Raw genomic sequence first — 12051 nt, 5'->3', positions numbered from 1 at the left:
TTTCTGGGTTTTTTGCCCTACGAACAACACAGCAATAAATATCTTTGCAGGTACCTTTCTTACAAGTGCTTTTATTTCTGTGGGCTAGAAAACCAGACATGAGATTGCCCAGTGGAAAGGTGTTTTCCATTTTATTAAATCTTGCTAGATACTGGTTTCCAAAAAAATATACAATAATTTACATTTCTACCAGCAATATGTGACAAGACCAATATCTTTGCCAGCAATTGGTATTAATAGTCTTTGAACTATTTGCCCATCTGCTATGTGTAAATGAAATCTCCTTGTCTCATTTTATCTTTCTTTGCTTATCGATACGTGTGAGTACCTTCTCATCATGTTAGGTCACTTGGAATGGTTCACCGAGATAGTTATGTAGGGGCATGGCCCATCTTTCTATGAGGTTTTGATAACAATATGTGAAAGTTCTTTGTTATTAAAATATTAACCTCTGTCTTTGGTGCTGAAGATATATATATATATATATATATATATATATATATATATATATATATATATTACTTCTATTGTTTGTCTCTTTGTTTATGGAATCTCTTGCCATAGTAAGATTTTAAGTTTTTATATAGCCAACGATGTCTCTCTTCTCTTTTACAGCTTCTGGGTTTCCAGTCTTGCTTAAGAAGGTCGCCCCCCACCCTCAGATTGTACATGTAGCCTCCTAGATTCTCTTTCAGGATTCGTATGGTTTTAATTTTTCTGTTGAAGTCTTTGTATGTGGTATGAAACAGGCATCCAATTTTATGGTCTCAGCTGGGTACTAATTATACCAGCGCCATATTAAAACAACACTCTACCTTTTACCCCCAGAATTGAACTACCACCTTCATCATATATTCTCATATTTCATAGTTTGTAAGACTTTAAAAAGACAAAAAAGAGGACCAGTACCAGCATGTGGCTTATTTTAGTCATGACCTTGTGTCCCGCCTGGTGACTGGGGTGAGCATCAAGGCCTGGAAAGCTCCCTCTCACCGCACCCCTGCTTTCCTTTCAGGTGCTGCTAGCCGAGGAGGGGGTGGCCCCTCTGCCCGCCACAGGGCCTGCGCAAGAGGACAAACTCCTGCTTGGAGAAGGACTGTCTCCTCTGCTTCCAGTTCAGTCCATCAAGGAGGAAGAACCCCAGCCTGGAGAGGAAACGCCACCCTTGGGGAGACCCATCAAAGTGGAGAGCCCACCCTTGGAGGAGTGGCCCTCACCATGCCTGTCTGTCAAAGAGGAATCATCTCACTCCTGGGAGGGTTCGTCCCACTCTCCCACTCCAAGGCCCAAGAAGTCCTACAGTGGGCTCAAGTCCCCAGCCCGGTGTGTCTCAGAAATGCTTGTGATTAAACGAAGGGAGGGGAGGCAGATGAGCCGGTCTCGAAGGAAACAGCACCTCCTGCCTCCTTGTCTGGACGAGCCTGAGCTCCTCTTCTCCGAGGGCCCTGGGGCTTCCCAGCAAGCCACAGAGCTCCCTTTGCCCGCAGAGTCCTCTGAGACTGCCTCCCAGCTTGGCTACTCCCAGGAGGAGGGAGGACCTTTTAAGACCCCCATTAAGGAGACGCTGCCCATCTCCTCCACCCCGAGCAAATCTGTCCTCCCCGTGACCCCTGAATCCTGGAGGCTCACACCCCCAGCCAAAGTAGGGGGGCTAGATTTCAGCCCAGTACAACCCCCCCAGGCTGCCTTTGGCCCCCTGCCTGATTCCCTAGGGCTGACGGATTTTAGCACCACCCCGCTGAAAAGTATCCCCCTCTTTGACTCACCCCGAGAGCTCCTCAATTCGGAGCCCTTTGACCTCACCTCTGACCCGTTCAGCACCTCCTCCCCCTCAGATATGGAAGTCCCCAAGCCACAGTCCCCCGGGCCAGAGGTGGCCAGCCTTTCTGCCAACCGTTCTCTGACAGAAGGCCTGGTTCTGGACACAATGAATGACAGCCTCAGCAAGATCCTGCTGGACATCAGCTTTCCTGGCCTGGAGGAGGACCCTCTGGGCCCTGACAGCATCAACTGGGCTCAGTTCATTCCTGAGCTGCGGTAGAGGCCTGACCTTACCCTTGCTGCCCATGCCATCCACACTTCCAGGAGCTCGTGTGGCTGGGCCATCCAAGCCTCATCTGGAGTGAGGACAGCAGGCAGGACCATCCACTCCTCTAGCTCCACTTCGCCTGGTCACGCCATAGCCACTACTGAGCCCTCTGCAAGCAGCGAGGTCCTGGTGACCGGTCACTGTGTCACCCGTGCTCCCCAAGAGAATCCGGTTCCTCACTCTCCCTGCTAGGAGCTGAAGGGTGGGAACAGCAAAAACAAGGGTAGAAAGAGATTAGGAACTCCCCAGACTGTTTACACCTGTGCCCAGCAGTCTCCCACCTTCCCTGCTTCTTGCAGGTGGCCCTTGTAAATAGTGTATATTCTCCAAATTATCCTCTAATTATAAATGTAAGCTTATTTCCTTAGATCATTATCTAGAGACTGCCAGAAGGTGGGTAGGATGACAAGGGGTTTCAGTTTGCTTCTGTTCCTTGCTTTTAATTCCTAGAGAGGGGAGGACCTGCAGTGCACGGTTTCTTCCAGGCCCAGGACACCTGCCTCAAGGGCTCTTTACTGTAGGCACCCAGACAAGCAGGTCGGCTTCCTAGGGTTCCTCTTATTGCCCCTCCCTCCCACCTCCCCATGTTTCCAAGTCCGCTTTCCTGCAAGAAGAAATCCCGATAAAAAGGTCTTTTGTAATGGGTCAAGAGTTGAATTGGGGGTGGGGGAATGGATGCATCTGAAGCCAAGAATGTGGGTCCCTAGATGTGCTCCCATGAGACGTTTCTCTGATAATGTCCCTAATCATGCCAGAGAGACTAGCCATTGCCAAGAACTTGGCCCAAGGCTTGAGAAGACTGAAGGGGCCCTGCCCTGCCTAGCTTCCTTAGCTCACACTTCAGCTTTGCCAAGAGCCACCCTAGGCCCCAGCTGACCACAGGCCTGTGAGCCAGCTCACGAACACTACCATAACTGTCAATAAAATCCAGGGTGGAAGTGTGGTCTCTGGCGTGTTGGTGTCTGGTCCCTGAGGCATACGGAGGGGGTGGAGAAGGCCATGGGAGACGATGTGATGGTGGTGACCTGGAAGAGGTAAGGCCTGAAGCCAGCATGAAGCAGCACGTGATAGAGAGTGCTGAGGGCTTGGGCCTGGACTGCCTCCCACATCCTGCACAGGCACACATCCTTTCTAGCACAGAAACTGGCAGATCTCCCAGGCTGGTCCTGCATGGCCAGCCTCTTCAGCACCTCTCAACCTGATGGTTAACTTGGCCCTTTAGTGCTCCCTGTAAGGGAAAGGCCTACAGAGGGGCAGGGCCCTCACCTCCCGGAGCAGTAGGGAAGGATGGGCCCAGTTATAGGTGCCTCAGGACCACCTCTACCCCAACCCGGGGCCTGGGAGCCAGGCCTTTTCTCTTCCTGCCCTCCTAGGCAAGTCTGTCCCCAGAAGCCCCTCTGGTTACCATCTTTTGCCAAAAACATATGAGCCCTATCCCCTGCCTGTCTCACCTGAAAGGCAGCCAGGGCCCAAGGGACTGATGAGCCCTCCCAGGGGGAGGTAAGGGCTGCCTCCTGCGTCACCATCCAGGAAGCATCACCATAGCAACCCCAGCAGCAAACAATGCTGCCAGGAAAGTCTTCTCTACAAAGCGGCCCCTCCTGGCAATCAGGCCCACAAGAAGAATGGCCAGTAGCCCACAGAGACAACCCAGAGGGCGGAATGATCCATCCCATGTCCAAAAACCTTTCTTGCAGGTAGGAGGTGGGGCCCCATCTCCACAGCCTATCTGTTTGCACCTGCTGGGCTAAGGGCTGTCCCCCTGGGGTGGGCCGTACTTTCTTCTGGTCAGTAGGTCTGGCCCAGAGCTCTCCTACCGTCTTCCTCTCTTAATCCTATGGTATTGTGAACACAGAGCTCAGAACAGAGAAAAGGAGATGCCTGGTTATTACATCTCCCAGCCCCACCTACTGGGGCGGTCATGGAGAAATGACAGCGGAGTGGGTCCAAGAGACAGGTGAGTTTTTGGAATCAAAGTCCTAGGGTGAAAAGGAGGGGGAGGCATTTTGAGTGGCGCAGGAGATGGCTCAAGTCCCAGCTCTGCCACTCACTGACCTGACAACCTTGGGTGACTCGTTCACCCTCATTTTGTCTTGCCTTTTGCATCCTTGAGATGGGACAGTTAACAACACTTTGCTCAAAGGATTATGAGGCTTAATTGGGTTGCGGGTGTGTTGAGCACAGTGTCAATACCTAGCTGCTACTGTTGATCTCACGGGAGGTGGGACACAGGAAAGGGAAGGAACCAGCTTTCTAGGTGTTTTCCATACTTGCTTGTGTTTGGATGAGAAGTGAGGGAAATGCACCGATGACAGAGAAATGGGTAACAGGACGAGTCCGGGAGAGAAGAGCCCCTGGGCTGCATTCTCTGGAGAAAGACTTTCCTTCTCCGTGTTGCTTAGTAAGGGGCATTTCCCCTCACAGTTTCCTCAGGCCTGACGTACCGTGTTAGGAACACCAGTTCCTGGCAGGGGGTGGGGATGGCCGCCAGAGTGGAGAGGACAGGTAATGTAAGAGTGAAGGGCAGGGAGATGGCTGAGGAGAGGGGGTGGGAGAGAGAGAGCAGAAGGTGAGAAACCCAGGGGACCCCTACAGAACAGACAGAACTTCTGACAGCAGGGCAGGAATGGAGACACGGTTTTCGGCCAGGCCACCAGGGTCCTGATGAGAGTCCCGGGTCTGAGGAGGCCAGCCTCTTGTTGTCTCTGCGGCAGCTCCTGGGAGACAGAGGCTGAGTGGTCCCCCAGGCTCCCTTTTGTCTCTCCCTAGATGGCCCACGCCAGCGAGCCCCTCCTGACCCACCAAACGTGGGCTCAGCGTGAGTTCCTCCTCCCCAGTGAGTCCTGGGAGTGGCCCGGCTTCACCCGGCAGGCCCACCACCGGCTGGCCCTGAAGCCGCCGCCCTGCACGGAAGTCAAGTCTGAGGTGCGTCGCCGACTAATCTACCCTTCGAAGGACGCAGCACAGCACACCTGGGGCTTTCACACGTGGCTTGATGTGGGCCGTTTGCCCGCCACCTTTCCCACCAGGCCCGGCAGGCCCTATGATAGCAACGTGTGGCGCTGGCTGACGGACCCCAGGGCCCATGGCTGCCCCCCAGCAGAGCCCCCCATCCTCCCTCCCTCCTGGATGGGTCAGAACAGCTTCCTGAGCTTCATCTGCTGTACTCCTATCTTCGTGGACGAGAACAGGAAGAACCAGGTGATTGTCAGGACGATACAGGAATTGAGAGAGCTGGAGAAACTCAAGCTGAGGAGCGAAGTGAGGGCACCTCCACTCGACACCAAGGGCAACATCCTGTGCCCAAAGAACTTCAAGAAGTAAGAGGAGCTCCTTCCTCGGGGGCTTGGAGTGGGGGGCGCTCACACAACCTACTCATGTTCAGGTGACCCCTCTCTCTCGTCCCTGTTTCTGATGTCTCCCTTGGTGCTCTAGCTGAATGTAGCCAGAAGGAAGGTGTGGAGGCAAGGGAAGGACAGCCAGGGGAGGTGGCCTAACCGTATCACTAGAATGCACGGGACACACCTAGGTGCTTAACACCTGCTAGGCCCTGGGGGTACAGACAAATGTCATCCATTCCCTTCCTCCAGGGAGCTTGAGAAAGGCAGATACCTACCTATAGGCTTGGAGGGGCAGCTAACAACACAAGCCCACGCACCCTATGTGTCCAAAGTGTGACACAGACAGTGAGTGTTGTAAGAATATCAATTACTAATGGAAAGAGCTGAAAGCTATAGTCAGAGTTTTGGATTAAAGTCCAGACTTGGCAAACTGTTTAGTTCTTCCGGACCCAATTCCATCACTGATAAAATGGGGACGGTAAACACCACGTCTCCCTCAATGGGAGAAGATAAAATGGGTTACTGGGGATATGAAAGCATTATACAAAAAACAGATGTTATTACAGAAATGCAGAGGCGGGAGGGGTCGCTGTGGGCTGAAGCGTCCCCCCAGGAAGGCTTTGTGCGGAAACCAGGTGAAGGCTGGAAGGGCAGGAGGCCCTCAGAAAGGTAGAAAGAAGGGGATGGAGGGTTGACCGGTCTGAGCAGAGACAGGAATGTGAAAGGGGTTAATGGAGTGCCCTGCAGCTCTCGCTCGCTGTCCACCGTGGGAACGCACAGCACGGTTGTCTCCCGTACTGAGTCCTGTTTCTGAGGGGATAAGACAGGAAAGGGGGCAGGGAATAAGGATAGAATATCTCAAATTCCAATCCCGAGGGCATTAACAGAAGCAGTGAGGGGTTGGAGGGGAGGCCGTGGAGATTTTTAATCTTTTCAAAAAATGCCAACTGTTGGCGATTTTGAGAGATTACTCAGGACTTCGGCTTCTGTCTGCAGCCCTTGCAGGACGGATTGTTGATTGCTAGTATGTGCTAACACTAGGCATACAAAGGTGAGAAGACTTAGATCGCTCCCCCTCCCAAAATAACAATAAAAATTAACTTCAGTGAAATGATAGTGCCAGATGTTGTAATCACTTGAGATATATTATTTATCACCTCCCACTACTCCGATTAGAAACTATTACTAGCAAGACCATTTTACAGATGGGGCATCTGAAACAGGGAAGTCGCTTAACTCGCCCAAGTTCATATGGCCAGTAAAGGGGCAGAGCTGGGATTTGAACCCAGACAGCTCAGTTCCGGAACTGCATGCCTAACCACTTTCCCTCTTGCCTGACTGGGGAATCAGACATATTCACCGCTACTTCTGATGTGATATAATGTTCTATAAAGACAGCATAAGAAAACCACAATTATCCACAAAAGGAGCTCAGTGCAGTGCCGGGCGTACAGAGAATGTGTGTGAGAGCAGAAGCTGCATGGGCTCTGGAGCCACCCGGATCTAGGTAGCAATCTACCCAGCTCGATCACAAACTTGCTGTACCACCTTGACTTTCTCTGAGCCTCACTTTACCCAAGTATGTATTGGGGATGTACCTGGTACCTTGCAGGGTTATTAGAAGATGAAAAGGCGTGGTGTCTGCATAGAGAGGGGGCTCAGTAAATCGTGTCATTAGTACGGCATCCCCATGAGAGGAGGATCCTTGTTTCCCTCTGTTTGCTGCTGGAGGCCCAGTCACTGGAGCCAGGAATGAAGGAGTCCCAGACAAGGTTTTGCGGTTGACAGAGGACGTGGTACATGAGCTGAACCTTGAAGAATGTGTACAAGTTCACCAGGCGGGAACAAGACAGAACGGTGAGAGCAAGGGCCCATCCCGTCCTGTTGTTCCTTTGGAGAGGTTCTGTAAGGGGTTAAAATACCTTTAAAAATGTCACTAGATCGGAGGCGCCTGGGTGGCTCAGTCAGTTAAGCGGCCAACTCTCGGTTTCAGCTCAGGTCGTGATCTCAGGGTCCTGGGGCCTAGCCACTTGTCCAGCCCCCTGTCGGGCTCTGCACTCAGCACGGCATCTGCTTGTGGATTCTCTCTCTCCCTCTCCTCTGCCCCTCCCCCTGCTCACGCTTGCTCACTCTCTCTCTCTCAAATAAATAAATCTTAAAAAAAAAAAGTCTCTAGATCAGTGAGAGGGCACATTTTGAGCGTGAGAGACCCAGAAAAGACTCCAGACAGGTCTAAGCTTCAAGATGCCCACGATATTGCTGAGAAATAGAATATTTATACATACACCCAGCCGTTCTCAATTCTGGTAGCACATTACAATCACCTGGGCCTCTTTAAAAAATGGTGAGGTCTGAGCCCCATTCATGAGATTCTGATTTAGTTGGCCTGGGGGGTGGGCAGCCTGAGCACAGGGATTTTTTAAAAAGCTCCCTAGGAGTGATTCTAATGTGCAGCCAGGCCTGAGTATGTCTCATGTAAACCAAAGACAGCAAACGGGGATATCTGCTGGATGAGCTGCAAAGCATGTTGAAGCACAGGAAATTTGCCACTATTCAACTGTTGTGTTTTTTTATTATTATTATTTTTTATTTTATTTTTAAAGATTTTATTTATTTGAGAGAGAGAGAGACAGAGAGCACAAGCGGGAGCTGGGGCGAGTGGCCGAGGGAGAGGGAGAAGCAGATTCCCCACTGAGCAGGGAGCCCGATGTGGGACTCGATCCCAGGACCTTGAGATCATGACCTGAGCCGAAGGCAGATGCTTAACCGTTGTTTTTTAAAAAGTCAGTTTCTCTCTATTGTAGAAGAGGGAGCCATCAGACCAGGTGTCATATGGCAGCAGGTCAGAGCAGGAAGGGTTCTTGGATGTCCTCATGCTCACCAGTGATGAGAAAGGGGCACTTGAGCTGCATTTTCTCTAATTCCTGCTGGCAGCGCATTAGCAGAGGACGTGGGACTGAAGGACAGTTAGCATCTGGATAATGATATACTGACAAGATGTAAAAAGAATGGGAGACTGACCATCTAAACAACATAATTTCACCATCTTAATGCCAAACACACACACAGGGTACACGCTCTCTGGCATAGACCAATATCCAATAAGGAAGAGAGACAGAAGGGATTCCCTCCAGCCCGATCCCATCGCTAGCTTGTGTTAGAGTAATAAAACAAGTTAGTCAAACATGGCTTTAGACCTCAATCTCAAGATGTGCACAACAAATACGCTTGCAGGGCATAAAAGCTTTACTTTCTTATGGGCACTGATGTTAATGACAACAGTCGGTCAGCCCTTACCACTGTCAGAATATAACAGGATCCCCGTACTTGGGGTGCCTGGGTGGCTCAGTCAGTGAAGGTCCGACTCTCAGTGTTCACTCAGGTCATGATCTCAGGGTTGTGAGATCCAGCCCCGAGTTGGGCTTCACACTGAGCGCGGAGTCTGCTTGGGATTCTCTCCCTCTCCCTCTGCCCCTCCCCTCACTTGCACTCACTCTCTCTAAAAAACAAAACAAAGCAAAACACCAGGATCCCAATGATGATCCTTTCTTATTTTGAACAATATTAGTTTGGGACCTTGGCATTTTATCATTATCTGATTTTTTAAAAAGCCTACAGAATTTTTTTAAAGTAATCACTACACCCAACGTGAGGCTTGAACTCACAACCCCGAGATCAAGAGTTGGACGTTCTACTGACTGAGCCAGCCAGGCACCCCAAGTCTATAGTATTTTTAAGCATGGTTTGATGTTAATACTAAGGGTTTTCAAAAAAATTTTTTTGAGGGGTGGCTGGATGGCTCAGTCAATTAAGCATCTGCCTTCGGCTCGGGTCATGATCTCAGGGTCCTGGGATCGAGCCCCGCATCAGGCTGCTTGCTCAGCGGGGAGCCTGCTTCTCCCTCTGCCTCTGCCACTCCCCCTGCTTGTGCTCTCTCTCTCAAATAAATAAATAAATAATCTTTAAAAAAATTTTTCTTTTGAGAGGAACATGAAGAATTATAAATTGGGGGGCTTACCTTTGTAGCATTGTGAAAAATAAACTTTTATTGATTGATTGATTTTTAAAAGATTTAATTTATTTCTTTGACAGAGAGAGAGAGAGAGCACAAGCAGGGGGAGGGGCAGGCAGAGGGAGACGGAGGAGCAGGCTCCCCGCTGAGCAGGGACCCCGATGTGGGGCTCGATCCCAGGACCTTGGGATCATGACCCGAGCTGAAGGCAGCCACTTAACCGACTGAGCCACCCAGGCGCCCCAAAATAAACTTTTATTAAGCTATGAGAAAAGCATCATGCTTTCCCTTCTTACTCCTCCCACAATGCCCACACCTCTCCTTTGACCTCTCTGTTCTCTGCACACCCCTTTCCCCCAACAGGTACCGGCACATCTCAGCTGGTGGAAGGTTTGAGCCCCGAGGCCTCCAACTCATGCCCAACCCACTTCCCAGTGGTTTTGCCAGGGGCTGGCTCTGCCCGAACCCTCTGCCTCATTACCGGGAGAAGGTGCTAAAACCGGCCTTGCTGCCCAGCGCACCCCTGAGCCAGGACCTTGTGAGGAATTACCAAACCCTGATGAAGAACCGGCTTGCCTTGCCCCTCTGTCATCTCTCCACAGCACCACCTGGTAAAACCTTAGCAAAGAAGAAAGAGAAGACCTAGACAGATCTAAAGAGCCTCCATCTGGGCGAGGACTGTGGTGGGCTACAGTGTTCTCAACCAGTACACCGTCAGCAAGAAGCCTTTGGGGTGGCTGAAGGACTGGCTTCTGCACAACAGAGCCTCGCCACCATCCCTCCAGCTGCAAGCCACCTCTGTCCCCCAGGCTCCTGGAGACTCTACTGAAACTCTTAATTATTATCTGTCTTCCTTGGAGGACTCTCTCATAGCAGGTGGGAAGATTGAGTAGGGTAGAGCAGGGACAGCAGAGGGGGATCCAGTTTGTTTTTTTTTTTAAAGATTTTATTTATTTATTTGAGAGAGAGCAAGCACATGAGAGGGGGGAGAGTCAGAGGGAGAAGCAGACTCCCTGCCGAGCAGGGAGCCCGATGCGGGACTCGATCCCAGGACTCCAGGATCACGACCTGAGCCGAAGGCAGTCGCTTAACCAACTGAGCCACCCAGGCGCCCAGGGATCCAGTTTTTAGGGACAGAATGAGGAGTGGGGAGGAAGAAGGGGTGTGTGTGTGTGTGTGTGTGTGTATTGGGGTGGGGGATGAGGCACTGTAAGCAATGTGGCTATGAAATTACCTTGACTCCCATAACCCATTTGGAACAAAACTGGGATTGGTCAGGGTACAGGAAGCTTCTGAGGCAAAATAACCTCGATTCCCTACCTCCCTAGACCATGTGATGTCTGGACAAAGACCAGAAGCAACTCTGCTGGGTTGCTGTTCCCCCGCAGGGTTTGGGAGCAGAGGTCAGGCCAAGACTGGTGCTAGAGAATGGAAAAGTCAGGGCTGAAGAAGGCTGGCCAGGACTCTGCAGAGGGACAGGAGTAGAGCAAAGTAGAGATTCAAGGTAAAATGGTGGTCACCTCAGAGCATTATGTTAGGGCCTTGGGCCTCTGCTGCAGGTAACCCCGGATGCCCCAGCTTTTGTTGTGGGGGGCCAGAGACAAGGGGCCTGAGGTGGAGGCAGGCAAATCCTGTTGGTCAGAAAGGTGTTGCCCCCAGCTGGGGTGGAGATTGGGTGTGGGAGGCCCAGGAGAAGGGGCAGCAGGGAGGTGGCTGAAAGAGAAGTTGTATGGTGCGGGCCCACCTCACCTCCGCGTGCCCCTGTCCTACCCCAGGTTGGTGATCTTCCTCAGCGGGGCTTCTCCTGGCCTTCTGGCCACTGCCCCCTAGGTACCTGGGAATTGAAACCCCACCAGGGTTCTAGCCCTGGTTTGACCACTAACCAGCTATATGACCTTTGGGAAGGGCATTATTACCCTCAGGCTTTCAGTTTCCTCATCTGCACGGTGGAAGCCACTAGGGTACAAATCAGTGGAATAAAGAAAATAATAGAAGTGAAGTACCTGCAAAGTGTCTGGCCCAGTGTAGACCCTCCATAAATGAAGCTATCAACCAGTCATTACTCATAGAATAAAAACAATAGATGGGATGTTGTTCAGCCATAAAGAGGCATGAAGTATTGACACATGCTACGATGTGGATGAACCTTGAAAACATGACGCTGAGGGGCGCCTGGGTGGCTCAGTCGGTTAAGCATCTGCCTTCGGCTCAGGTCATGATCTCAGGGTCCTGGGATCGAGCCCCGTGTCAGGCTCCCTGCTCAGTGGGGAGCCTGCTTCTCCCTCTGCCTCTGACCCTCCCCACCCCTCCCCACCCCACGCTCGCGCTCTCTCTCACTTGCTCACTCTCTCTCACTTTCTCAAATAAATAAAATCTTTTTTTTTTAAATGACACTGGGCGAAAGAAGCCAGACACAAAAGGCCACGTATGATATGATTCTATTTCTATGAAATATCTAGAAAGGGCGAGTCCATAGAGACAGAAGGTGAATTGGTGGTTGCCAGGTGCTGGGGGAGGGGCAAGTGGGGACTGACTGCTCAGTGGGTACAGGGTTTTCTTTTAGGGTGGGGAAAATATTTTTGAACTAGATAGAAGTGGTTGCATAACAT

At 51.2% G+C, this 12051-nt stretch overlaps 2 protein-coding genes across 3 annotated transcripts in view; both read left to right on the top strand.

Annotated features, from left to right (window-relative positions):
• The window catches only part of FOXM1 (forkhead box M1), a 12615-nt gene extending 9583 nt beyond the window's left edge, over positions 1-3032 (top strand). For both annotated transcript variants that reach the window (XM_031022650.2, XM_006751373.3), the window contains exon 9: positions 1016-3032. In XM_031022650.2, coding sequence (XP_030878510.1) covers positions 1016-2041 — 1026 coding nt within the window. In that variant the 3' untranslated portion in view covers positions 2042-3032. The remainder of the gene's footprint in view (positions 1-1015) is intronic.
• A 108-nt stretch (positions 3033-3140) lies between these two features.
• Positions 3141-10458, top strand: TEX52 (testis expressed 52). The gene is made up of 3 exons (XM_031022649.2): positions 3141-3786; positions 4859-5409; positions 9806-10458. Exons 1-3 carry the CDS (start codon positions 3715-3717, stop codon positions 10086-10088), a joined length of 906 nt encoding a protein of 301 aa, XP_030878509.2. The 5' UTR covers positions 3141-3714; the 3' UTR covers positions 10089-10458.
• The last annotated feature ends 1593 nt before the right edge of the window (positions 10459-12051 follow it).

Source organism: Leptonychotes weddellii, chromosome 5 (genome assembly GCF_054177405.1).
Source record: "Leptonychotes weddellii isolate Sample4059 chromosome 5, ASM5417740v2, whole genome shotgun sequence".
In the NCBI taxonomy this organism is placed as follows: Eukaryota; Metazoa; Chordata; class Mammalia; order Carnivora; family Phocidae; genus Leptonychotes; species Leptonychotes weddellii.
Note: the sequence above shows the minus strand (reverse complement) of the source record. Positions and strands in the feature narration are given on the sequence as shown.

What these genes read in the sequence shown, in the direction of transcription:
- TEX52 (XM_031022649.2), top strand. Translation starts at nt 3,715, where the DNA reads ATGGCCAGTAGCCCACAGAGACAACCCAGAGGGCGGAATGATCCATCC. An exon ending in TCCAAAAACCTTTCTTGCAG is followed by an intron (nt 3,787 to 4,858) that starts GTAGGAGGTGGG and finishes GTCTCTCCCTAG; the next exon opens with ATGGCCCACGCCAGCGAGCC. An exon ending in TGCCCAAAGAACTTCAAGAA is followed by an intron (nt 5,410 to 9,805) that starts GTAAGAGGAGCT and finishes TTCCCCCAACAG; the next exon opens with GTACCGGCACATCTCAGCTG.